Below are 27,942 nucleotides of genomic sequence, written 5' to 3'. Positions count from 1 at the left end.
TACTCTTCTGCTAAGTTTCAAATTCCAACAAGTTAACAATTTTATCTCCGAACCAGTATTTTTTGCAAAGACGACAAAATGAAGTGTTCAGAGTATTTGTTCAAGTTCAAGGTTGTCTGATTCAAAACACATGATCTCTAAACTAGACCAGTCTAGCATAATCAAGAACTCATGTTCTCATCCTCTCCCCGTCACTCTTTAAACACCCAGCTCTCCTCAAACCTCAAAGGCTTGAATTCCCTCTCTCTAGCAATGCACAGTCTTCTGATTTCCAACTCAGGCTTTCAACTACTGTACATAACCCAACTCCTTGGTTAATTGGATACATGCCATTAAGTAACAGATTGCGAGCCAGCAGAATCTGCAGGATGGTAGTTTTTATTTTAGAGTAGCTTTACTTTGAACACACCGTAGGGTAATCATGATTCAATCATCAGCTGCACAAGACAATCTAAACTATAAATGCGATGCCATTGTGAGTAAAGATCCAGGCCAAAACCAGTGATCTGCTTTTGAGGTAGAAACAGGAATGCCAGGCAGAATCCCGAACAGCAGCCCCAGCTCCTCCCACATCATGATACTCTTTCCTAAAGACTGCTCTGCCAGCTGCTCTTCTTCACTGGCCTCTTTATTCCAGCTCCAGCTGTTAGAAAGCAAAGCCTCTGAGCCAAGCAGATGTATCGGCAGAGAACGAGTCCCCTTTTCAGCCGTGCAGAACGACAAGAAGCCCCCTCTGCGCTCGGCTGCAGCCGCCTCTCGCCTGCCCCCGACAGCGGCGGTCCCGGCCCGCTCTGCTCTGACCTTGCCTGCTGCCGGAGAACGCTACGGCATTCTGATGAGGCCGGAGACAGAGGTGGCCAATGAAGTTTAGGCACATTGTCTTCTTCCAGCGGAGTTACTGAGCTCGTCTCTGGCATCGCTAACAAGGCAAGGGGCAGAGCTGCTTACTCATCAACGGCAAAGGAAACTCATTAAGAGCCTGGATTCCCAAACCCACTTCTGCTAACTGTGATGGTAGGAAAGGGGTGGGCGTGGGGAGGGGGGGAAGGCACATTACCCAGAATATTTATTCAAAATCAATGAGCTGAGAAACGCAGTGGCTCTCTCCAAGCTATTTGTTTTTCTCATTTCCAGCTCTTGGGTCCTTTCCTAGATTCAGCTTTTGTTACCAATTAGTGCCTCGGACACAAACACGCTGCAAGTTCCCAAGCGATAAGTCACTGGAGAATTGCAACAGTGTCTTGACGAAAAGTACACAAGCAGACACACACCAACACGCTCGCCCCTCACAGGAGAGCTTTTCCGTCGTGTAAAAGTCATTTCCCACAGCCCCCATTCTAACTGCCGAGTAGTTTTTTAACCAAATAAAAAGACACCTTTTACTTAGCTTGGAAATCGTAATGCAATTTCAATTCTGCGCTTGAAGATCTAAAAACCCCTCTACCTTTGTGAATCTCGTATCGGTATGAACATATAAAAAAACAGCCTGACATTTACCTTGCGCTCCTCTTAGAAACTCTTGGGCTTACACACCAGCTGCTCCTGGGGCCAGACACCCCAGGCTGCTTGGACGGAGGCAGATGTACTGAGGTCCTTCAGTCTGTAGTGTCAGACACTGCCTGAACTCCACAGCACACCGAGCTGCCCAGACACAGCATAGTACCTCCCTGCCCCGCATGACCACTCCAGAGTTGAATGAAAGGCTCTTACTTACAGACAAAAGGAGAGGAAAGGTCCTGCCTGGCACCAGCAGCCTCTGTGATTTCCGTGCTCACTCAGTCCTGACTGTCCGGAAACCCAGAATGTTCTCTCCGAGCCGGTTAGTGAAAAGCCAAGAAAGGTCACTTGATTACAGACTCAGCCTTCCTAAGCTGTGACTGCTTTCAGTGTAAACAGCACAGGGCTTCCAGAGACAGGGAGGGAGGGAACGGGAGAGCGAGGGAGAAGGAGAGGGAGGAGGGAGGGCGAGAGATGGCGAATGAGAGAGAGAGAGAGGGAAGAGACGCGATGAAGCAAATCCCTCTCGGCCACTGCAGGCAGCGGCAATCAGTCCCTCCGCTCTCCGCCCGGCCCAGTGGGCCTCGGCATTTCAGCACCACGGACAGGCGCCAGAGCAGAGGCACAGCCGCGGGCGGGCCAAGCACCCACATCGGAAGCAGAGCAATAAATAAAACGACCAGCTGGCCTTCCAGCAGCAGGTGATACAAGGTGTATCCGAAAAGATCTACCAGGCGCGCCACATCCGCGATCCAAATGTCGCAGCACAGGAAGACAGCTGCAGGACAGATGCGAGAACAAGCTTTGCAATGTTCACTTCAATTCAGGCACTCGGTGGACGTGCTTACAAGGCTTGTCACAGGGGCAATCACCCGAAGCCTCCCACACAGACGTCTACATCTGCGTCTGCGTCTGCGTCTCCTGGAGGCTGTGAAGTCCAGAGCTCCTACAGCAACCTGGAGCAAAGCCGAGCCGCGACGCCCTGCCTTACACACAGACACCGCCCCGGAGGAAGCAGAGGGAGCAGCACGCATCTGTGCCTCAATACTAACTTCCTCCTCACAAACAGCACATCTTGTGTACATTGTGTACAGTCGAGCTGTGTACCTAGGCAATCTACTGCATCTTCCTAGAAACTCTCATTTTTTATTTGATATACAGAAATTAAACATTAAACGAAGAAAAAGCACATTCCAAAACAAATAACATAAAAGAAGATCAAGGAGCACAACAGTCTTTTAGAAAAAACAGATCATTTTTATTGTGCAGTTTTATCGTTGGTTCCTCAAAATGCCTCTGTCCTGTTGGCCTAGTCGTGCATTCAGAAAAAGTGAGCCTAAACGCTTTTTATCTGTAGTTCAATAGCTCACAGTTGCTGGCTGTGTCAAATGAATAGCTGCTGCATCACAATGTCCTTGCCGAGTTAGAAAGAAAGAGATCTGCTATTTCAGGTCAAAACGGCCTCTCTTGAGCTCAGGCTCAGAGAATGCAGGCAGTGATCCAATGGGGTTGACACCTATATTGTGGAGGTAAACAGCTTGGGAGGTTGTATGGGCACAGGTAAGATAATCTGGCTACTAAGGAGCAATTAAAGAGGTACAGTGGGCAGAATGGCAAGCATGTGAAAGCATGGAATATCGATGTTGCGCAACCAAAAGAGATTTTCTTTTTAGAATTATGCCTTCTTATCTAAATTAGTTTTTTTGCCCACTGTAACTAAATGGATCTGCATGATCCTACTTATTAGGATCCTACTATTTCGGCAACAATAAGTGAAAAGTATTCTCTAAGATAATTAAGAGGCATGAGGCATAAGAAGCAATACTGGCAGCAAGGCACCATTGCAATTATCTGCCCTGGGCAACACCGGCACACTCCCCTTTCGGCAAAGGGCCCTCATTCAGATGAGACACTGCTTTTCATAAGATCACGCTCTGAAATGATTGATGAATCAGACCAATTCGATAGAAAAAAAGTCCTCACCGTCACACCTTCATGGCATGGTGCGTGACCCGTTGACAGTCTGGTCTCCCCCTGGCCTGCTCCTGCTTTCCAGTCTTCCCCACTGCTGCGGCACATTACTGCTCCTCATCCAGCACAAGCTCCTCTGAAGGAGACCGAATGTGAGAATGCAGAACAGAGAAGAGGATCTTTGTGCTGCAGATTTCGGTACCAATGGGTTTTGGAACTGTGTGATGGTGCTTAGATCCTCTCTATGGCTTTTAAATTAATCCATTAATAATTGTTTCCATTGTTTTTCCATCACATTTGCGGCATTTTTTCAAGACATTGCAAGGCCTGATTTTCGGACCCATGCTGAGTGTCTTCACTTTACAGCATATTTAATACAGGCCTATTGTAATTAATGGGTTCAGCGGTGTCAGTGTGGGCTTTCTGCAGATCCCACACACTCTGCACGTGTGCATTTAGGAATGATTCTCCATGAACTTTTTCGTCTGCAATTACTGGCTGACTGCAAACCAAGCTTGCAAGTTTCCAGGCCTTCCTCGTTGCTCCCTACCCCATAATTTCTTCACTCCTACTTCACTCCAACCAGCTTGAAGACACTGTACTGTAACCTTTCTGACTCATCACTGCAGGTTTAAAGGAAACAGATCGGAGCTGAAAAATCTGGTTCAAGTTGCACAGAACCTACTGTACCTGACCGGGAAGACATCAAGTTCCAGGAAATTCCAGGTAACACAAACTATTCCCGGAATTCCACAGGAGAGAAACCAGTGAACTCTGTTGATAAATCACTATATAGCGAGAAGCAGAAGCTATTAGGAGTCACATAGCACCACCTTGCTGTGGGCACGTGAAAAGTCTGTCACAGCCCAGAAAAGACAACAGCAGGAATCAGGATTCTGAAGAAGAATCTTATTCGGAAAAGAACAGGACTTACAGCTCTCAGAGCTTACTTTGCCTATGTACTGTACTACGGAAGAGAGCATTAACACTCTCTCCAACCTCTGAAAGATTAACAGAAATGAAGAGAAAAAAGGGCCTTGAAACTTACATTAGGACCACAGAGGGATAAGATAACAGCTACTCGCCTGGAAACAGAAAGCCTGCTAATGTTCTAACCTTAGTTATTCAGGGACTTACAAAAATTAGACGTGCTATATCAACACTGACAGGAGAAGTTTGAAAAAAATCCTAAAAGCCCGAGACAAACTATTTAAGAACAAAAATCATCTGACAGCACTGGTTCATTTTGACTTTTTTTTTTAAGCAGGTCCAAAACACGTCTCCTAGTACATTTCTTTTACGAGCAAAAAAAAAAAATGTCTATATTCTGTCTATATACGAAGATTTTAACCAAAGTGATGATAACACAAAGTACTTCACACCTCTATTACACCATTATGCTTTCAGGTTTCACGTTTTGTTAGTTCACCTACATGTCAAGACTAATGATGAGCGACAGTACCAGCTCTAGGGGTTCAGAACGATGCAGTTGCAACTGGACCCTATGGGCCAAGGCATTACTGCGGCAAACTGCATTACAGCTGAGACACCATTCCCATGATCCAATGTGACAATGGACACATCAGTCCCATGATTCAGTGCTACAGTCTGACAAACACTGATCCTAAACAGCAAAACAGTGCAACACTAATAAAAAACAGGAACCTGAGTTGACTGATTTGGGATTTAAACTTTAGGACAGTACACAACTATATTTTTCAATACTGGAGCCTAGTTTTCTATGTTTTATATCACTGAATATGTATTTTTGTGTCTAAGATGGGTTGCTATTTCACCAGCAAGGTGCGTAGTTTAATTGATCACTTGCCTATTATTACTAAAAATAAATTATGTGTTTTATCCCCTACATTTTTACCCTGCTTAACATACTTTGACTGTCCTCCATGTATATTCACTTTACCTTACATATTTAAAGTTAAATACTTTTGTGATTTGTCTGAATGTAATATGATGCAAAAGATTCATAACAGTACTAAAAATTACAAAATTGCCATTTTAATTACAACTTACTTTTGGTAACTGCCTACCACTAATTTGAAAAAATGCATTTTTAAAACACATTTTAAAACATTAAATGGCAATTGCAGTCCAATTCAACTGTGATTACTCTGTAGCTTAATAAGCCTTTGTAATAGTGTACAGGACAGCATCTGTTAACAAGGTAATTGCCCCTGCTTTAAACAAAGCAATTTGTATAACCGCCTAAATTTTACACCCCCTTCATTTACACATTATTTCTACTTTAAACAAAAACATTTTCAACTGTATCAGTAAGGTGCTATTAAAAGAGCAATGTTTATCACATAGAAATATGGGAGACGCAACTCCAAAATATTAGAACAGCAATATTTTAAATCCCATAAATCCTAATGCCAAAGTAGATTTTACAACATCTTAAATATTAATGCTTAAGCAAAAAAAAGGATTGCACTTGTGGGGTCGGACAGTGGTCAGCACTTCAGCTATGCAGCTCTGGGGCTCTGGGTTCAATTCCTGTGGTGCTGTCTGTGTGGAGTCTGTGTGTTGTCCCCATGTGTGTGTGAGTTTCCTCCAGGTGCTCCAGTTTCCTCTAACAATCCAAAAACAAAATCCTAGTAGGTACATTTGCTCCTAGGAAAGTTGGCCCTGGTGCGAGTGTGTGTGTCTGTGTCCTGTGGTGAACTGACTTCCTGTCCACTATCCGTCGGCCAGTGCTTGCTGAGAAGAGCTCCGGGCCACTGAACTGGATAAGTGGTCATTGCAAGTCCTGAGACAATGTGATGTGGATTTTAAACAAAGGTAACTTCTCATTTGTTGCTTGTTTCCAGTTGGACCTGAGAGACACTTTTAAAGGCTCAAGGCAATGTGCTCAGAGCCTAGCTGGATTTGACACTTTTGTTTCTTCTCCCAAAATGTAATTTCAAGAAAAATCACTGGGAAAGTATTTTTCAATGGTATCTTAATCATTTTTTTCTAGATCTGAACACTCTCACTTGAGCAATTATATGCTCCATTCTCACCTGTTGTGCTCAGAGGCAGGTCTTTATGAAATCCTGCAGAGAATCAACAGCCCAAGTAAAAGCTGAGTTTTTTTAAGACTAGTTTAAATGTTAAAATGTCACAGTGCTCTCAGCTGTCTATGACAAATGCCTTATGCTTTTACAATCACTTTGCCCTGAAAAGGACAGAAATGGAAGAAAAGAGTTCAAGCCTATCATTCAAAACTAGTTTTCAAGTGTATAAATAATTGAACACAGAAGACTGTATTCTGACAATGTAAGGGCTCAGACATTTTTTATGTAATGAGCACGTGAAAATCGATACAGACTGAACTCCTGATCATACAGCTTCACATGTGACATGAAACAGCACCTAAATTTTAGCCAGCACGTGTGAAGGAGTTTCAGTCAGGTTTTACTTGAATGAAGCTAAATAACAAAGCTAGTACTACTGTACTGTGTGAACACTAGACAACATGATATAACACACACAATTTTTAACCACTTCTACAAATGGCATTATACTGTAGATACAGACGTGATTATCTGTTTTTAAGACATAGCTTCAGTCAAAAGCTCAGAGCACAGTGCAGTGCAGCGAAGTCAGCCGAGAATAGTGCAAGACTCCAAGAAGGATTTGAGAGCTTGACAGGAAGAGCTCTGTAACCATGGTCCTGGCATGTCTATGTCTCTTTATATTTTGGCTACGTTTATCACACCGATTTCTAACATCATCCAGTCATTCAAAAGTTACCAAAGTTTCTACAATTAAAGTGGTTAACGATTAAAAAAATATCCATCCATCTCCTAACAGCTACCAATTCAGGGTCATGGGGGAGCCGGAGTCTATCCCAACAAGCAACGGGCAAACGGCGGGGTACACCCTGGACGGGACGCCAGTCCATCGCAGGGCAGACAGACAGACACACTCACACCCCAGGGCCAGTTTTTCCAGAAGCCAGTTAACCCACTGGCATGTCTTTGGACTGTGAGAAGAAACCAGAGCACCCAGAGGAAACCCATGAGAAACTCATGTATGTGACAGATGATGCAGTTTGCCCATATAAAAGCGTAACCAGCAGGGAACTTCAGAGCTGAGCTGAGCAGAGAAGACAGCACTAGAGGCTGCCTCTTATCTGTCATCACATGGTGATGTGCTGGGAGCTCGATCTGCAAAAATTGGAAATAAAAGTCACAGTTGATGAATGACAGTGGCTATCAAATTGAATTTTTTAAATGAAAAAACACACACACACACAAAGACAATCACCTGACCTGATTAAGATCAGAGTTTTCATTCCAGTTATACTGTAGAACTGGAATATGTCGCGTTTCCTCACGGCTGGCTAATTGATTAAAGTACTAATTAATGTATTAGCACATTTTCTGCTTGAAAGCAAGTCAGGACTTAAAGTAGAAAGAGAGGTCAGGAAATAATGATCCCAGGGAGTTATGGTGGGGACCAAGCGATAAGAAAGGCTGCGTGTATTCATGTGCTGTTTTCTCTGTAACCCGGATTGATCACGAGGCTCCTTCTGTTTCAGTGTGGTACTGCAACTCAACACACTGCATTCATAGATGTAAAGTATTTAAAATAATTACAGAAAGAGTGGATCTAATGCAAAGTACAAAACAGAATTGTATCTTATCCTGTTTACATAACCGAGGGTGTGACACCTGAAACAGCCGAAACGTTGCGTCTGTCTTGTTCTCCTTTCAGTCAGGAATAAACCTTTACCTGTTCCTACTGCAGCCTACGCATGCATGACTTGAAGCTCGGCTCTGGTCATTTTCCCTGAATAACATGGGTTGACCACAGTTTCAGGGAGGGCACGGCCCTGGCATGCCCGGAGTCCACTCCCCACAGGACCACAAAATAGCACTGGGTGGGATGAATTTCCAGTAAACATGTGATCTTGGATTCCTCTGCAAACCCACATAAGGAAAGCTACAAACAAAAGACAGCCCGCCCTGCCTGTTTTAATCCGTGTTCAGGATTACCTTTTCGAGTCCGCAGTGTGACCCACACGTACTTCCCAGTGTAATACATCTCCTGCAGTCACCATGGTAACACGGCACCCTCAGCCCCACTCTCCTCAGAGGCTCCGCTCTCCATGACAACCAGCCGCGCCTTCTGCCTGCGTGGCACGGGAAGCAGGAAGCTTTTCCCTCAACACTGCTCGCTTCCCGCCAGAGCCCGGCACATGCTGCACCGCAGCCCGAGCGTTAGGCCCGAGGCTCGGCCTCTCTCGCATCAGGGCTTTCGGGGGAAGAGTAGGAAGCTTTAGATACAAGATTATTAAGGGATTCATCCATCCATCCCCGACTGCTTCATTCAGGGTCGCTGGGGACGCCGGCAAGCAATGGACACAAACAGTGGACCCTGGACGGGCCGCCAGTCCATCACAGAGCAGACAGACACACAGACACACACTCACACACCAGAGCCCATTTTCCCAGAAGCCAATTAGCCTCCCAGCATGTCTCTGGACTGTGGGAGGAAACCGGAGCACCCGCCACCATGCCTCCCCTGCAAACCTCCGCAGTTCCTAAAACCATGATGACGGACAACTACAGAAGAGCACAGTATTTAGTGGATGGCGCAGTGGAGAAGAAAACATTCCAAATTCTCCCCGGAAAAGTTCTCCTCCTGGAAAGAATGGAAAACGTCCCACAGCTCGGAGGTCACAGTGAGAATCTGGGCTGCACTGCTTCCCAACGGAGACGGGGAGACTCTAGTAGTGGACAAGTAAGGAGTCCAGGCAGTGCAGGGTGTCCTGGGGACGGCAGAGACCCAGGTCCCTGGGTCTGTGTGGTGATTAAGTCCCGCAGCACCAGAAGTCTAAAACTGGGTCATTTTTAGTAAACTTCTGGATGTTTGCCAAGTTCGTACATTTCAAACTATGAGAAAAATATATCCATAGGCTTTAAGAAGTGATTATAATTTAAAGAAAGCATCACAAATCAGCCAGTAGAGACATTGTTCTGACACTGTGGGCTGGCTCTGCGATGCAGACATGCCATTGTGACCCTGCTAGCCACCCAAGACAGCCAGGGGCTCCCTGATTCTAACACATCAGTGACCCCCGGGACCGTCAGCGAGGCTCAGAGAGAGAAGCACTGAAACCTTCCCATCTGCAAATGTGTCTGTGACAAAGACATCAACTTTTCAATATTGCCAGCTCCTTGCAGACACAGGAAGAGAGAAGTCACTCGGAAATAGATAAAATAAAAACAATAGTGTTGTAGATGAGTGAATCTAGCCCTCCTAACATGTGTTTTCTTCAATTAAGACATTCAAGTAATTACTGCGTAGCTCTGAAGGTTTGGAGGAGCAAGAGGCTGTTGCTATGCTCATTTCCCCTAGAATATCAATTCCAGGAGGTTCGTGTTAGCCTAGCCTGGAGTACACAGGGGTACTGGGGTCCCAGCAGGCAAACACAACACATACCAAATACACCAGGAGGCAGGTGACGGGGAGCTGACAGTGAACTCTTCAACAACCCTCATGGTTGTTTACATTACAAAATCACTGATGGCACAAAAACCATTGCACCCCTGGCTGAACAGCACACAAAGAACAATAAAATAAAATATACTGGTTAAAACAATTAATCACATTTGATCCATATAAAGCGAGGCACAATTTTCAATAGTCAGTCAATAGTCAATAGCTCCGCTGAGTCACTAGGTGCTGAGCTGGACTGCACAGCAGCAGAGACAGAGTCTCTTAAGTTACTTACAAAAAGCAATAAACGAAAGAATACTGTTTAGCAGGCTAAGAGTTCAAAGCAATGAAAGAACTGGGGATTTATGAGAGATGATCTATGAACAAGGTGATTTATGAGAACAGATCAGTGCAAATCATTGGTACACTAATGTACTTCCCTTCCACACTTCCTCTTTCTCTCCAGGCTAGAGAATGTATATAATGAAAACAGAGCCAGTGACACTCAGTCTGCATGGATACACACAGCAGCCTGTGAGATTAAGAATTCAGACGATGAGCTTGTGTAGAGTGTGAATCGGTGATTCAGACCCGTGATCTGGGCAGAAAGGAAGCTTATCTAAACTCCATCCCCCCAAGCCCTGCCAGTGTAATCAGATAGACAGAGGTGCCACACAGATGGTAGCACTGCGACTACATTTTCCCTTGGCAGACGGGCAGAAAAGTGAGTCTAATGTCAACAGGGGCTTAGAACAAGTCAAGGTTTATTGCCTACTGAAAAGAGAAGAAAAGAAACCTGAAGAAGACTCCACAGCCGAAACGTTGCGTTTCTTTTCATCAGGCAATAAACCTTTCATTGTTCCTTTACAGGATACAGTATACTGGCTGAGGGCCTTTTCTCATGAACGTACAGAGGAAAGTGTGCGACGTGATGGAATTCCACAACATGATCAAAACAAACAAACAAAGAGAAGCTGCAAGTCTGCCTGCCAGGGTAATTTACAAACTCTGCAAAAAGGCTTCGATTTTTGTCAACTCATCTCCAGAAGGGCAGATGTGCCTATATCAACGCTAACGAAACGGAAGGAAACCACTGACACAGAAAGACCAGCTGATCTCTCCTCTCTCTCATAGTTACTGTTATCAAATAGTAACTTTGAGAAGTTAATGCATTTCATTCCTGCCCTAGGGTGTTGTTACCCTTATTAAGACACTTGTCATAAAAAAGTATTTGTAATTTGTGTTTTGTATACTTTCTTCATCTAAATAAAGCTGCTTTTCTCAGTCTTCCACCTGCACGCTGTGGTGTATTTTTAGGAAGATAATGACATTATTAAAAACTGAACACTTTTAACATTATGAAAAAAGCTGCAATAAAGCCCTGCATTCTGTTGATAAACTGACAGTACTGTTGTTTGTCTTGTGACCCGTTATATGTAACCCTCTCCATCTAAATTACTCAAGATGCCTGGAAATATCCTGATTCAGATATTTCCAACGATTGATGATCGATTTGCTTCATGTGGTCTACAAATATTACTCATTTTCTGTCTAAGAATCTCTGCATGACTTATTGATCTCATATTTCATCTGACCTCACTTAATGTGATTTTCGGCAGTTTCACATCAAACAGAAAACACCTCCGATTCGGTTGGTGCTCTTGAAAAGGTGCTCTCTCTGAAGTTTCCCAGCTCACCGAGGGGAAGGAAAGGAGTGTTTAAAAGCCCAGGGGCACTCCACTTTAAGCAGAGAAATAATCCCCACACATAAAAATCATTTTCCACAGAGGGGGGAAAAAGAAGCAGCAGAGTTTCTTGCTTGTTTATTTCACAGACAATCAGCAAGTCTGCAGGGCAACAGCAATCAGTGGGTAAAGGTCACTGAACACAGCATCTGGCAGAAACACCAGGAGCTGCGGTACTTTCTCACTTTAATTACTGCCTTCATCTAGAAAGCTAAACGCCTGCAATACCTGGACAAAAAGACACGCAGGGCCTACTGCTGTCGGAGTGATTGCTCTTTCTGCTAGGATGCTTGTCAGTGCCTGTGATCTCCCGGATCGTTATCGCCTTTCATTTCCAGTTAGTATAAAGACCCATTTCTCCTGGCCTGCGTGGAGCCTGTGGGAGAAGGGAAGGGCGGTCCATCCGTGGGTCCCAGAGGCTCTCTCTGTGCATCATGGCAGGGCGAGGGAATGAGGACGAGCACCTCGACACGTCGCGCTTTTCAATTCGGACGTCTTCCCATGTGGATGGCGGCAGAAAATTCATTAGGGAAACCAGCAGGAACGACCGCGGCTGGCCTACCACTGGTTCAGCATCTGTGGGTCTCAGTAACATAGAGCACCTCAGCCCAGCCCAAGCTGCCACCCCTGTGACTGCAGTCAGAAATGCACAGCAGCTGTCTCCTTCAAGGATTAACAGCTTACTGTCCACCACAGTGTCCACATTTGGAAAGCACAAAGCAGAAAATTGAGAACTACTTCCAAAAAACGTTTTTTTTTAACAAATACAGACATTTAGTCAACAAAGAATTAAATGTTTTCACCAAAGAAGGTTTTTTTATATTTTTAATTCAATAATAAATATCATACTATTTTATATTTTTACTTTGCCAGTCTAGTTAAAAGCAAAGAAAGGCACCAGACTGTCAAAGCTTCCAAAAATGTGGGTTAGTTTAGAAGGAAATGATTCCTGGCTCAAGCTGTATCTTCTGCAATCCTGCGACTCTGGAGGGTTCAATTGGTATCAGTGGTAAGAATACGCCCTCTTGTGGCAATCTGTCAGAAGTACGAGCAGTGTTTTTCAACATGAACACGAGTGTGCTTTTATATACACAGTACCGTACGCATCACAACTCAATAACATTTAAACAAAAGTAGCCAAGATGCCAAACACAGTTTGACTTTGAGACCTTGGGAATAAAGACTGGTTTGCTTTGACACAGCGATGAGTGTACCCTTGGTAGGAAACACTGTCCCTTTGCTGTATCAACGCAGAGAGTGCAGGCTTCCCTCGCCAGTCACGCAATAGTACAGTCTTACCACCTGCCGCGGTGGTACCCAGAAGCACCCAGCTTCTCCGCCCGCTCATCACTGCATCTCCCCGTGTGCGTGTGGAAAATGGGCCCTGTTGTGTCTGTGTCCGTGTGGGACCTGCAATGGACTGGTATATCCTGTCCTGAGCCCACTGCTGCCCCGCAGCCCCAGAGAGGAAGAAGCAATGAGAAAACAAGATAATAATTCCTATGACTCTATTTCTAGTTTTTTAGTTCGCAGGTCAAGTCAGGCATTGACCAGTGTAACACCAACCAAGACAGTCTACCCCCAGGGTCTTCACAGTCTGAAATTCAAATTTTAAAAACCTATCAAAAGAAAAAATACAATTAAAATGTCTAAAATTAGATTATTGCTAAATGAACGCGAGACCCAGTACGGGGTGTTAAAGCATACAGAGATAGACTGTACTCTTACAGGACACAGAGAAAACTCACATTTGACACAATATGACTGTGACAAGTCCTCTTGAAATGAATTAGCTTTCCTATCCTTGAGCCTTATAAGTTGCAAGAGGAGAAGAGAAGTTGTCAAGCAAGATAAAAAGGCCAGTGATACAGGGCGGCTCTCGGGACAGAAACTGGCATTAAGGACGCTCACGAGCACACAAGCCAAGAGATTCACCACCCTGCTGGGCCTTGTTCGTGCCGAGCGCCTCATTAACAGACTGATCCTGTAGTAGCCCTAATAAAGGGTTTAATTCAAACTTTTTAATTGTTTTAGCTATTGTACAAATAGGAAGTTGTCTTTTAACAACAGTGTTTCTTAAATAACTTAACATCTCTGAGCTTTGAGTAGGTTCAAGCACAGTGTTTAACCTGCACTGAAGCTGCAATGAAGACCAGGACAGACTGGGAAGCTCTGCACAAGCTCACCTCACAGGGACAATAAGGCATCTGTTTTCTCCATCTGGCCTAACTGAAAGCCTTTTCGCCTTACACACCAAAACGGAGGAATGCATGATAAATCCCAGGGACTCTTCTCTCCACCACCAAGAGTGGGTGCATGGCCAAGACCACCAGCAGTGCTATCGGGACAGTGACTCTGTTCAGCCTCACTGGTCACCAGATGAGGCAGCAAACTGCCAGTTTTCTGCACGTCCTGAAGCTAAAGAGCGGATTGCTTCTGTACATGCCTTGAGGAGGCATCTCGGGGGAGATTAAACTGAGAGATTTGAAGATCAATTCAGCAGTTTCCTGCCCGTGCTTACTACTGTAAGTAACTGATTGCTTTTCCTTTTTCCATGAAACCATCAGAATTAATAGTACAATAAATGCGCTGATGTAGCAACTGGGATGCTGGTTATGACACTTCATTGGTCTGCATTTCCCAAGCTAAGCTTATTTTTCTCGAGCTCCGAACCCAGAGGGAAAACTGCTCAACACACCTCATCATAGGAATGAAATACTGCAAAATGCAATGGACCAGAGTACTATGGCCCAGATGTCAGAGGTTTGAGTCTGGGTCATGTCATTAGGCCTGCAGATAGCAGACAGGAGTTTGGGTTTGGGTTCTGGACAAGTGGATGTGAAGTGTGGCCTGGGGTAGCCGTGAAATCTGTCAGCCAGAGCTTGCACTATTCTCTGTGCTCTCCTGTCCTGTCCTGGCTTCACACAAGTCAGTGTTGGTTTATACACACCAATTTCAAGCCAGTGCTTATACTGAAAGGCTGTCAGAGCACTTGCTGCTGGATAAGAACCATATGAAACCAGATTAGCACTGGATAATCTACACAAGGCCTAAAGTCTAATCCCCGCAATACCGTTCAGTTCAACCACAAGCCACAATTTGTGAAAAAATCTGTAAGCAACACCTCAATTCCATCAGAAAACCAGGAACACTACTCAGCATTGTCTCCCGAGACATGCGATTAATGGACTGGTGAAAGCACCACATACTAAGATCCCCGTTTTAAAGACCTCCAAAAGATCTCCAGACGCGAACGCAGTGCAGCTGCAGTCTGGATTTTTACTCACAGCCTCACTTGCCTTCGTACCTGTGAGGCGCGAGGAAACCGCTGGACAACGTTGGCTGATGAACAGAACGTATTGCCTGCGCCGTACCTGACTGGTCATGCATCATCCGAATGGCCTTGGCCTTGGCCAGCTCCAGGGCGGTGACCCATCTCTGCCTCTCCACCTCCGAGCTGGCCTTCAGGTGGTATGTGCGCCCCCCGCTGCTGAGCACGATGTTGCAGGAGTCCTCGGTGTCGATGTGCGCCATGGCCAGGTTGATTGTGCCCCGACAGGTGTGGGCCATCTCTGCCTGGGTCCTGCCCAACAGATCAGAGAGACGAGTCATGGATGTGTGCAGAGCGCCTATGACACATGACCTGTGACCCTCGACCCATGACCCGCGACCCTCGTCATGACCTGTGACCCTCGTCATGACCAACCCTGAACATGTGACCCGTGACCCTCGACCTGCGACCCTCGAGACGTGACCCGTGACCCTCAACACGTGACCCGCAACCTGCGACAGCCATGCCCTTACCCAGCACAGTGTGTTCCCACAGGACTGACGAAGACAAAGCATCTTATATCATCCTAACCTAACAAAATAACACTAGCAGCTGGATTCTGCAATGTCATTGAGGAATAATCAGTATAAAAAAATGCAGAAATAAAACTCTGCCTTGCTCAACACTTCACTAAACGAACACTCAGTGCAGCTCAGTTTAAATAACCTCTAAAAGGGCCTCTATCATACCACACCACCACACCACACTGGGGATAATGAAAGTGATTTTCACATTTCATTTTTGAGTGTGAACTTGAGAGGACTTTTCAGAAGGATTATGCAACATTGTGAGGCAAAAAAAAATGTTTTGCATTGCACTGTAAATGAACACACAATGGGACATTATACACTTGAGATTATAATGCAGCTATATATGAAAAACTTTAATCCTGCTCTTTTATGTCACACTACTGAAATAGAATTACTCCAGTTCAAAGTAAATGTGCCAACACCTCCCTGTGGTATAGGATTCAACTACAACATCAAGAACAGCACTACTTAACATAGCTTATAGTGAACATTTCCAGTTTTATACAGGATCCTTGTCAAAGTACTATTTGATTTTACACTGGCATTTGTTTGCATTCTCTGAACGATGGGCTGCAAAAAGGCCAGCTGCTGAAGCACAATCTCGTATTTCCTCCTCCTTGGTCCCAGAAACCTCTCCACAGATGCTTAATTTTCCTAATGGCCTTCAAGATATATTTCTCATGGCAACAAATGTTTACAAATTTTCTTTATGTGCGGCACAGGAATTTTATTAATAATATTTCAAGGCACATTCATTTTGTGCCTTTTCACAATATGTGAAATTGGCAACAGTCTCTGGCTTGCTCATTTTGTGGGTGGTTTTATGAGCTTTTATTTGGCAATAATTGTTTCGGCTGCCGAAAGCTGCAACAACACAGAATAAGGAGCTCCAGAGAGAACAAAACAACAGAAAGGAGCAGATGACATACTCCAAACTGCCCCTGTAGGTGTCAGTTGGCTATTTTGCAATTTCCCAGGGGAACTCGCTGTCCTTGTCGGCTGCCCTGGGTGCTGCTTGTTTCAGCAATGTCTAAAGTGCAGACAGCGCAGTTTCAACTACTGGCAGAGAGAGGAGAGGAAAGACAGAGAGGACTAAGACTACAAGACATACATGATAAACTTCATACAGTTGCGTAATGTATGCCCATGAGTATCTGGAAGCAGCGGGAGGGGTAGAGAGATATTTTCCCAGACAAGATATGGGAAGAAATCCAGTGCAGGATGATGGAGTGAGAGGCAACAGACTTGTTTTAATGAGATCAGCAGGAGAGCCCATCAGGAGCCATTACAGGATTACTGGACTGAGGGCTTGACTCGTGTGACGCTGTCTCACCTCCCCTGGTCCTGCCAGCACAGCGATGCACAGCGCCTTACAGCACACACAGCTCCAGTAAGGAAACACCCAAAGCTCTCCTGTGAGATCTCCCGGAGACGCAACGGAAATACACTACAACAGTCTTAGTCAAAGGATATTTACAGCAAGATGAAAGCCTGAAGCCACTTTCTTTTTTGATTGACAACGACTATAAAATTTGATCCGTTTTACAGTGAAGCAGCTCTCGGTGTGCTTGTTACACTGATGAGCCAGTGCAGATGTGAGCATCCGTGGCCTATAGTATTAGAACAAACTAATAACGACTCATTAACAAAAAGGGACATTTCAATCGCAGGCAATTTCTAAGATCATGCATGAGAGCTAATGCAAGAATCCAGAGGTTTTGACCAAAATCTTGGTCACCACCAGAAACAAACGTTGGCCAGGCATTTCTTCAGTGGCCAGAGCCCTGGTCCTCTTCTGATCATCGCCCACTGGGGATACCGAAAAGACTGGCTTCTTTGTTAAGGTTTAACAATACATTTGAGGAACAGAAACAAGACCTGTAATAACAAAAAAAATCTGTCCGATGCCAACCTCTAAGACCAGATGTGGACAGCTGTAACCCACCAAAACAGAACTCTCTTAGCACTTTGAACAACAGTCATTCCTCAACTGAAGCGCAGGCTTCATTTCTGAGATGCAGCAGCATCCATGGACAGCACATTTATTAACATGGCACTGTTGACCACAGAAGGGAAGACAAGCAGCTCATTGTACAGCATACAGAGGGAACAAACAAACAAGGCAGTGTGGGCATACAGACCCAGAATGCTTCTGTGAAATGTGCAGAACGCAAACAGGAAACATGAGCTCTACTGCAGATTAAGGAAAAACAGCCAGTTGTTATGATTTATAAGGATCATCGCTGTTTTGGGAACAACACTGACAGGGCCTTTTTACAATAACACAATCAGGAGCCTTGTATTTTCTCACTTTAAGGACAAACATTTCTGTTAACTGCTATGTGTTGATCATGGTGGCTACCCCGAAGTCAAACACATCAGGAACTTGCAAGAGCACAAGACGTCTGCACCAGATACCTGCTTTATTAGAGATTATGAAACCATCAAAGTCACTTATCTCCTATCTTTTCAGAAGAACAGAATGGGTCCCACACACACATTTCAGCATCAACGTCCCTGAAAATATCTGTCTCGGAGCACTGAGTTACTCGGGTAAATGTTGTCGACACGTCTGCAATACTGTGCAGAGCTCCACTGCGCAAAATAACAAGCGCGCGGGCACTCTCCTGGAGGATAAAATTGCAAGCCTCGTATATTTTCAGATGACACCAGACTGGGCATGAGCTGGGGGAATTCAAAGGTAATTCAAAGGGAAATGGATCTGACTGTAACCGATTAGCCACGTGGAACACTTCCCTGCATCTGAAGCTCTGCTTACGTTTGGAAAATTCAAAGATTCACGGCATGAAATCCGGCTTGATACAGTACATGCAAGCAAGACTTAACACACATTGTGCCCACAAGCAGAAAGATATATCTGGTACTTGAGGAATGAATTAATGAGGAGCTGGAGGGGTTCAAGTGCCAGGCAACACACTGCATTGATCTATACAGGTGCATTAACTGGGCCACATGACTTAGAGGAACAGCGATTGAAACGTTCCAAGCTTTTCCCCAGAAGCCACGGCATCACAAATTACAGCTCATTTATTTCAACCTTTCATTCCATTTGGTTAACTGCAGCAATCTCCATCAAGATCTGCCTTGAAGAAGAAAACAACAGATTGTGAGACCTCTCCATTCCCCACTTGACCTGCCCGCATCTTTCCAATTCTCTGTAGTTTCTGCAAAAATAATTTTTGTCATGACAGAGCTCTCCTGAAAAATGTCCCTCCTGATTGGGAGGAAACTGTAAGGGGGACCCCCTTCAGTGCTACACCAAAGGCAGACCCTTAATGGATTTTAATCACAGCACAGCTACAATTCCCTTCCCTCACAAACCTCATAGGAATGACTTCTGAAGACTCTTTCCATTAGTACTTTAACTCATCACCAAAGACAAGCAACAATGAAAGAAAAATACGAATAACCCTAACAGATTTGAAAAGAGCTAAATGAAGGATGAAAGTTACCATGTTCAAATAAGATCAGCATGATGACAAACAGATGAATATTACTGGGCCCACTCCCAGATATACTCTCCCCGCTGGGAGCATATGAAAAAGATGTGCAAGCAGATAGAAAACGAGTCAGAAATGAACAGTACAGTCAAATGACAGATAAAATGACCTGACCAGTTCTGCAGGTTCAGGGTGTCGACACAACACTGAGCCACATTCTCGTCCAAACAGGCACAATTTGGATACGAGGCTGCTTCCAGCTTTCACCTCCCTGCAGCAGTTCAGTCAGGTCAATGACCTCACGGAGCAAGCAAAGGAAAGCAGGAGAAAAACACAGGTGGCTGCTGATCAGCCCTGGGCTGCGCTGCAGAGCTTCGGTGAGGCTGGAAGCTGGACGGTTGTGAAGAGGCCAAGAGGTGTACACTGACCGGCAGCGTCTCTCCTTACAAAACGCTCACACATTCCTTTGTTTCTTGGACAAAGCCCAAGCCGTTTTGAACACGCCGCTCCCATAACAGGAATAATTTGGACAAACTAAATAGGGAAAGGGTTATCTTGCAGTCTTAATCTACCCTCCAAGAAAAACAAGGATCAAATACAATAGACATCAGAAACAAGAATGGTAAAGACAGCCACTACAAGTAAAATGGCAGTATTTAATCACCCTCTCCACCTTGCCAAGACATCATGTGCTAACTAACTAGCCAGCTGCTTTAGCAAGTGTAGAAACTCAAATGGCCATGTGCTACCAAAGACGGGTCTGGGAATTCAACAGCATCTTGCTAGATGTCTGTTTGCTGCTGCAGCTGAAGTCCTCTCTGCTGCGTAAATATGAAGTGGGCAGCTCTCACAGCGCCTGTCTCAGAGAAAGTCAGTGTCCTTAGGGGAAAGTGGGACTGGTTAAAACCTGAAATCGTGGGGGATGAAAAGCTAAATGATTGAGTGAATATTTGTAAATATTTGTCTGGAATAATTTGAAAACAAAGGCTTCCCACAAAGTGAGAGAGGAGGGCCTTTCTAAGAGGCTCAAAAGCACGATGACACTTAATAGAAGCATTACCTTGTTTTTATCATGGACAAGCGGAGCAGCACAGACACTATTCCTGCCACCCACCACATCATCTGTGAAATACTCCATCGGCCTGGAAACCTGGTCAGAGAGCAAACGGACGCATCAGCCAGCTGGGAAGGAGGGCCGATGGCCTGGCTGGCCTGGCTGGCTGTGGACAAGCTACACGGGGCTACACTGCCCTCTGGCACGGGACCAGGGACAGGCAGCTGCCTGTGCGGAACAGCCGAGAGGAGACAGACGCACTCCCTGCCAGGACACACGAGGCAGGGGAGAAAACCCAAACGCAACCAGGTTCTTCAACTCCCATGCAGATTTGAGACACATCAGGGATATAAAAAAAAACACTTAACAGCTTTTCAGTCCATCAGCTGGCCAGTAGGGCAGCACAGTAGTGCAGTGGTTAGCACAGCTGCCTCGGAGTGATGGGGTTCTGGGTTCAATGCCAGACCTGGGTTGCTGTCTGAAGGGAGTTTGCATGTTCTCGCCGTGTTCTCGTGGGTTTCCTCCAGGTGCTCCGGTTTCCTCCCACAGTCCAAAGACATGCTGGTAGGTTAGGTGGCTTCTGGGAAAACTGGCCCTGGTGTGAGTGTGTGTGTGTGTGTCTGTATGTTATTGACTGGTGGAGTCCTACCTTCTACCAAGACAGCAATGGGTCCCCTGAGACCCTGTACTGGACAAAGCAGTTCGAAAATGGATGGAAATGACTGGGTTTAGGAATTGTAAAAGTGGATTTAAAACTTTCTTCTGCCTGCACTGCTTCTGCTGCAAGGATCACTCAAAGGGTTAAACAAAGTCTAAGAAGGATGGACCCACATATCACAGAGCCCCCCCAACTCCAGACTCTGGCTCTGGAATCCAGCGGGTTTTCCCATGCGCCTTGAAATTCCCAACAGCTGGAGGATGTAGAGAAGAGATCATCTCTCCCCAACTAAACCTTAATCACTTCCCCAAGGGGAAAGAGCTGCTTCCAAACTAAGGAGAGGTAAAAACTGCCGGATTCTGGATACCGACAACCTGAGTTTTTGTCATTAACAAATAAAAGGAATAATTATCTTCCTTTTATTTACACAGTGTGTCCACACCGCTCACACTGCTGACAGTCTGTCATTGTCCCAAGCAAGCAGAGTCTCCTTAAGAGTCAAGAGCTGGCAGATGTGATATTCCAGGTGAGGGCTCTGGTCCCAGAACTGTCCAAATGCTGCAAAAAGCAGGTTGATCCCTCCCTCAACAGCATGCACTTGCATTCCCAAAGACCCAGACCTCAGATTAACTCAGCTCGGTCTTGACAATGCACTTCAAGCACATCGACGAGTGACACCTTTGGGGTTTACCGTCGGGCTGCTGTGAGTACAATGCGAATGTATGGAAGGGTGTGTGTACATTTCACCCAACCACAAACTGTACCTGACTGTGCACAAATCATCCTTGCACAATTCCTCCACTTTCTCAAAAACACACCATTTTTACACATAGAATTTAGACACGCGAGGTTGAATGATGGTGCTTTTCAAAGTGCTGATCGGCCAAGGTAGTCTGAGTCCAGCCCCCATGCCAGCTCTGTGCCTGAAGCCAATCCATTTCCTGGGGATTTTGCAGAAACTAGGGATTAGGGATCCGTGCCCATGCTGAGTTATGACAACAAGCCTCAATACCTCAGAAGACATACTTCACATTCAATAAGCTTTTGCTCAATGATAGAAGCTTTTTGACTGCACAGTGAACATCCAACTTCCCATTTCTCCCTGGAAAGCCCATGTCTAAAATGACCATAGCGATTAAGTCCATCTCTGGGACTAACTTTCATAATTAGTTTACCAGTCTTGTTACCTGCCCTCTTAACAGCTCATCTTCGATTTTAGGCGAATAAAATAGTGATCAAGTGAACTCCGGTACATAATAGATGGTATGAATTCTAGAAGTGCTATCCCAGATGACTGATGACAGCACAATAATAGTACAACTGTTAGAAACGGCTTGGTATACTTCCTAACTCCTAAGAGGGTAAAAACCATGTGAAAGCTTCAACCATTACGGGATTAAATGCAGAACATTTTAGCAAGAGCAAAAGCTTAAAGAGTCCAGTCCACAGTTAGCCAGGATGAAGCTTTACCTGTCTGTCCCTTGGGCACATATGTCCATAAAACACATGTCCACAGATCTGGTGCGTGTAAAGACAAAACACTGTTTAAAACACCCAGCACATTCACAACCATGCCATTTCATTAAAGAGTGTAAAATGAATACATAGGAAAAACATAAATCCCAGAAACTGCATTGGTTCAGTTGCAAGATTCTGGCATTTATGTGAGCCCATATTTGCAAAATTAACTGATCAGCACTGGTACTCCATCTGTTATTAAGATGTGGAAAAACAATGTGAAATATAATTTGAAGATATAGGTTTTTCTTTAAAATAGTGGATCAAATAACACACAAAAAAAAAGAGCTTAGCCTTCATTTCACATACAGTTGGCTCTACACAAAAAGCAAAAAGAACATATAAAGAATATATAAGGGGGGAAATTATGATCTTTATGGCATTACAACATCTGGCACAGCCTCAAATGTGGCTGTGTCAGGGTTTGGAAACTAAGCTCATACAGTACACAACAAGCCAGGTGCACTTACATCTTCCGTGTACCTGGGAGATCTGACCCACTGATCCATCATTTCATTACATGTTTACAGCAAGTTCAATAAGGAGCCATGAACTTTTATCCAACAAACAAAATATTCTCCTTTTACAGAAAAGGAATAAAGAGTTTCTTCAATGTCATGTTTTCACTTAAAATTAGAACTTTTTTCTACCTGGACTAGCCCATTTCCCTACCTCTTAAGCAGGTAATGCATCACCTGCATTAAAGCAGCAATTTTGTCATGACCATCGTGACAAAAATAATCGCTGGTGTATATAAATTGTTGCTCCCATGTTAAACCTCTGCAATGATGCTGGAGAGCTGTCTAGCCCAGGTGTGTTTCAACAATGTTAACAGGTCCCAGTGAGTGGAGTCGAGTACAACTCCAGTCCCGAAGGGACAGAAGGTCTGTGGCATTCCTCCCACCTCAGCTCTTATTACCCAGTTGAGCTTATTACTTGCAGAGAAGGTGAAGTATTTCCTTTTTCTAGCGTAGCAGCAGATTTAGAGAGACCCACTGTACTGTACACCTGCTGAGCAGCAGTCCTTGAGGACTGGAGCAGGGCTCTTTGGGGACTTGCTGTACAGGTGCTTTTCTCCTGAGTCTTGTAAGCGATCATTATAGGGCTCACAAAAACACAAGCTACCAATGAAAAGACAAATCTTTAACAAGTTCCTAAACATACAGTTAAAAACAGGGACTGCAACTGGCTCACAAGTTAGCAGAAGACCTTCTGTTAGATGGCTGCTTAAAAACACTGTTGTGTTGCCACAAGCCTTCACATCCAGGGCAAAGCATCCTTGGGACTGATTATACGATTGCTACACTAAACTTCACGCAGTCACGGGCAGAGGAACAGGATTCCAGTAATACTGTACTCAGAAAAGATAGCTCCTCTCCACATACTGTAGGAAAACAAACGTCAGGGAGGTTTATTGGTGTAGCACAGGCCTGAATGTGCAACTTTTATTTTCCTCCTCCACCAGACTCCCTGGCCAACATTACCATTGCCCCAGCGCTTATCAATACTCCTCACTTTTACAAACCCAGCTGTTTCAGGCTTGTATACCTCAGATGTTAACACACTGCCAAGCTCTAAAGAGCTATTATCCTCAGCACTGTGTAACAGGTCACCTGCTGCTGTGCTAGGCTGTTCAGACTGCTTTTGTTCACTCCTAATCTCCTGCATTCTGTTTCACAAGCGAAATGAACAAAGTGCACCAGTGAGCACGGCACTGCTCTGCACTTCTACACCATCCAGTTTCACTGCAGGCACAGAAAGTACTGTATCGACACACAATTTGCTGTACTGTACTACACTCTACTGTATGCAAATCCTTGTGCTTATTATTGCACCATGCAATTTATTAAAATGCCTATAAAATAATAATTCCTTCTCACAAGCTCTTGGAGAAACTGTTTTTGATGGGCCGGTGAAACTGAAACAGAAGTCAGCAACCAGCTCTGGGAGTCAGCAACCCCTGGGACCCTGAGTCTGGAAGCAGTTAGGAAATGAATAGATAACCAGCTACAAAGCTGGAGACACACTGTCATTCTCACACAGGGAACAATGTGTAGAGAACAGCAGGCAGACTTCTCCTGTCCTCCTCAGACTTGTCTACATTTTAACACACCACAGGCAGCACAGCACCCTGCCTGAGATCCAGCACTGACCGGAGGTGATGCGTGACTATTACCAACAGCACTGGATGGCTGCAAGCTCCCAGGAGGCCACAGGGGGCGCTGTGAGTGGCCTGGCTGGTTAATCCCACTCCCCACCTGTGACATGACCCAGGCTTGAACCTGGGATCACAAAGCTTACCCTGCACTCACCTGAACACCTTTACCAACTCCGTCACTCGGGAGGAGACAAGCACAGCACTTCAGAGTATAAACAATGACCCTGCTGCTAGCTGTCACCACCGCTCCCCCTCAGTCACCGGCCATCAGCAGGCTCTGTGAAAGGCTCCCTGGCCTTTCACTTTCAGATGTCAAGCCACCCATACTTCAGAGGACAGCAGCCACCTTCTTACACAGCGCCAGTCTAATAATAGACCAGGGAAAGAATAGAGCTCGGTAATGTCCCTTGCCTGCTGCTTACACAATGACTCCAACTGCTTCTCATCTGCGACTTTCGGCTTCCAAACGGTCCGGCTCTGAAAAGGCACTTCTCCGGAATGTTCTGTCTGTAGAGGCTGGATCACAGCAACAGGTGAAGACCACCTGGACCGAACTCAGATCACTAAGATTCAAGACACCAGCAAGAGTTTCTGTGCTGTGGCTTCAGTTGACACCCATCCGCCTCAACTGCCAGAGGTTCACAAAGTTATGACGAGAAACAGACTGAACTTCCCCAAATGGCTAATATACAGCGTATGGGTCTCCTTATCTATAATTAATTAGTAGGAGTAGTAGTAGTATTCCTTACAATCATATAGTGCTTTTCTGGACACTCCACTCAAAGTACTTTAGGTCACTGGTGTGCACCAAAACAAATAATACTTCCTTAAACGTTTATATAGCACTTCTCTGGACACTCAACTCAAAATGCTTTACAGGTAATGGGGATCCCCTCCACCACCACCAGTGTGCAGCCCCACCTGGATGATGTGATGGCAGCCAGAGTGCACCAGAACGCTCCCCACACACCAGCTCTCAGTGGGGAGGAGAGCAGAGTGATGAAGCCAGTTCAGAGATGGGGATTATTAGGAGGCCATGATTGATAAAGGCCAGGGGGAAATTTGGCCAGGCCAGCGGGGTAACACCCCTACTCTTTTCGAGAAACACCCTGGGATTTTTAATGACCACAGAGAGTCAGGACCTTGGTTTTCCATATTACCCGTAGGACAATTGTGGACAAGTGCAAACTCACTGGCACCACAAACACTGGTCGTGACAGGACTGCTCTTCTCTCTCCTTGCTCAGATGTTCATACTACAACACTGGCCTTCATAAAGTAAAAGGATGCCCTATTCCCTAAAACCAGAAGTGTTTACGGCCATTCTAAGAGAGTAGCAACCCCCTCTGGAATTACAAAATCCCAAAAATCTCACTTTGACCTAAATTTCCTCAGCTGGTACACGCTCAACATGTTTACCCAGCTGTCAAGCCAAGACAGAAAAAAATACTTTAGCAGTCGTCATACTTTTATTTTCCTGAAGAAAGTCACATCAACAACTACACTATAAGAGACTGAAACAAAAGCCAGACGACACAGGTCGCTGAACGAGCTGAGCTGAACACCACTAGCCTCCTAGTCAGTTACTGTTTCCAGTGTATATAGTTTCCTCTCATGTTTCAACTAAATGACGCTCCTATTACCGTAATGCGAGTCCTGCAAACCTTGAGATACCTGAATTATGAGGCCCTTTAACTGGACTTGAACATGACCTCTGTAACTAACCTGTGAGCTACCAACACATTTAGTTAGATACAGTACTAGCTGTGCCCAAACAGTGGTTGTCCTTATACTTCTTAATCCATTTCTGAACAAGAAAAGAAAATGATGATTTACGATCCTTGAAGCTTTAGACTGAAAGTGTAAGCAGTAAACACTCTTAGAAAGCGAGAGGGGACTGTCAAAAAGAAAGTTACCCAATGGATATAGAGAAAATACTTGTGAGAACATGTGTTAAGCAATAATTCAATTTGATTCCGAGACAAAAAAAAAAACGTGGAACCTCTATTAACCCTCATTCAGATGAAAGGGACTCTCCTGACACAGGGACACGGCATGCACGACAGGACGCGCAAAATCCTTTCAAGGATTTAGCAGCTCGAATATACTTGAACGCTCAGATTAAATTGCAGCTCGAGTCAGCCCGGATTTAGCTGTTTCAGCAGGATACACGGATCATATGCGACGCATGTCTCTTTAGTGGCATTTAGATTAATTTATTGGATCTATCCGAGGCAAGGCGTCTGGTGGATTCTGCGCCTCTTACTGTACATCAACACTACTCCCGTTGCAACCACAGGAGGGTCTGGAGTTCGTGCACTTGAGCACACAAAATAAAACCGTTTCCACGGCCACCCTGGCAGTCCAGTTTGGGCAACAGTGACGCGGCAGGCTGACAGAAGTTGGTGCTTGTCACTGCTGGCGCTGCGAGCTATACAAAGTGCGCTGTCATCTTGCTTTCAGCAGCAGCGAGAAGTTCACTCACGCTCAGCCCGTTTCGACCTGACAGAGGCTGAATGTGGCGACCAGCACGACCCGCAATCTCGCCCTGCGAAACCCTCGACTGGGAGAGGCGACACACACACACACAAAAAAGCCGTGTCCCTTCGTGGGCTCGCCCGGACGCTACGCTGCACATTTAACACCGGACCATGTCAACACTTCCACGTTTTTCTCCCGCGGGGGTGCAACAGGCCCTGCTCTGACAGGCGGCCAGCATCGCCTTCAAATGCACGAAACGTGCCCAGTGTGAACAGGAGCCCCCCACAGAAGTTGCGTGCCCCCCCCCCGAGGCTCAACACCCTGCAACTTTCTTTGCACTTTCCCGTGTACCTCTGCGAGACGCGGTACCACAATAACGCAGATGTGGCTGAACGGCCGTCACCGAAACATTTGGACATGCAAACACAAACCTGACCCCCCCCCTTGCCCGATTTACCTGTAATACGACAGCAGGCCATTGCTGAGGACGAACCATCGGCGCTGGTACCCTTTCAAATAGTTAGTCCATTTAAACAGCCACCCCTTGTAGGTGTCGGACCCCGGCGCTGGGGCCGGAGCGGACGCCGAAGACGAGCTGCTCCTGCCCTGCTCGCTCATCCTGCGCTCGGCCGGAGGCTGCGGCTTGCAGGACAGACAGGGCACCGCGGTGAGGATGGAGACGAAGCCGCCGGACCCGCTGCAGGGAGCGGCTGCTTTCCCCATAGACCTACCGCCGACGAGCCGGGAGAGAGAGAGAGAAAAAAGATACACTCCCCCCTTCACATGACGTTGGGTGGACGAAAAGCGATGCGACCGAAAAACCACCGTCATGTGATGCAGCCGGAGTCCCGAAACCTCACCGCCCGCCGCGGGTCTTTCGAGCGCAGTTAGCGCCGCCGGCGGCTATAGAGACGAGTATCCAAGCGCCGGGGCTTCCCATAGAGAGACAAAAAAAACCCGTGGAGAAGCGTTTAATCCTCGCCCTGACTGCGATTTGTCATTTTCTAAACATAACATGTAGCTACGGAAGAAAAAAAAAACAGCCCGCTGTAGTATTTCTGTATTGATGAGGGAGTGTCATTGCAATTAGAC

General features: G+C 45.6%; 1 protein-coding gene across 1 annotated transcript in view; it reads right to left on the bottom strand.

The window, feature by feature from the left end:
• Positions 1 to 27,578, bottom strand: part of osbp2b (oxysterol binding protein 2b) — a 99,602-nt gene extending 72,024 nt beyond the window's left edge. The window contains exons 1-2 of the mRNA XM_088935617.1: positions 27,308 to 27,578; positions 15,035 to 15,243 (exon numbers count right to left, since the gene is read on the bottom strand). Coding sequence (XP_088791743.1) covers positions 15,035 to 15,243; positions 27,308 to 27,573 — 475 coding nt within the window. The 5' untranslated portion in view covers positions 27,574 to 27,578. The remainder of the gene's footprint in view (positions 1 to 15,034; positions 15,244 to 27,307) is intronic.
• Between the last annotated feature and the right edge of the window lie 364 nt (positions 27,579 to 27,942).

Source organism: Atractosteus spatula, chromosome 17 (genome assembly GCF_055471065.1).
Source record: "Atractosteus spatula isolate fAtrSpa1 chromosome 17, fAtrSpa1.hap1, whole genome shotgun sequence".
NCBI classification, from domain to species: domain Eukaryota; kingdom Metazoa; phylum Chordata; class Actinopteri; order Semionotiformes; family Lepisosteidae; genus Atractosteus; species Atractosteus spatula.
The sequence above is the reverse complement of the archived record's forward strand: the minus strand, read 5'-3'. Positions and strand labels throughout refer to the sequence as shown.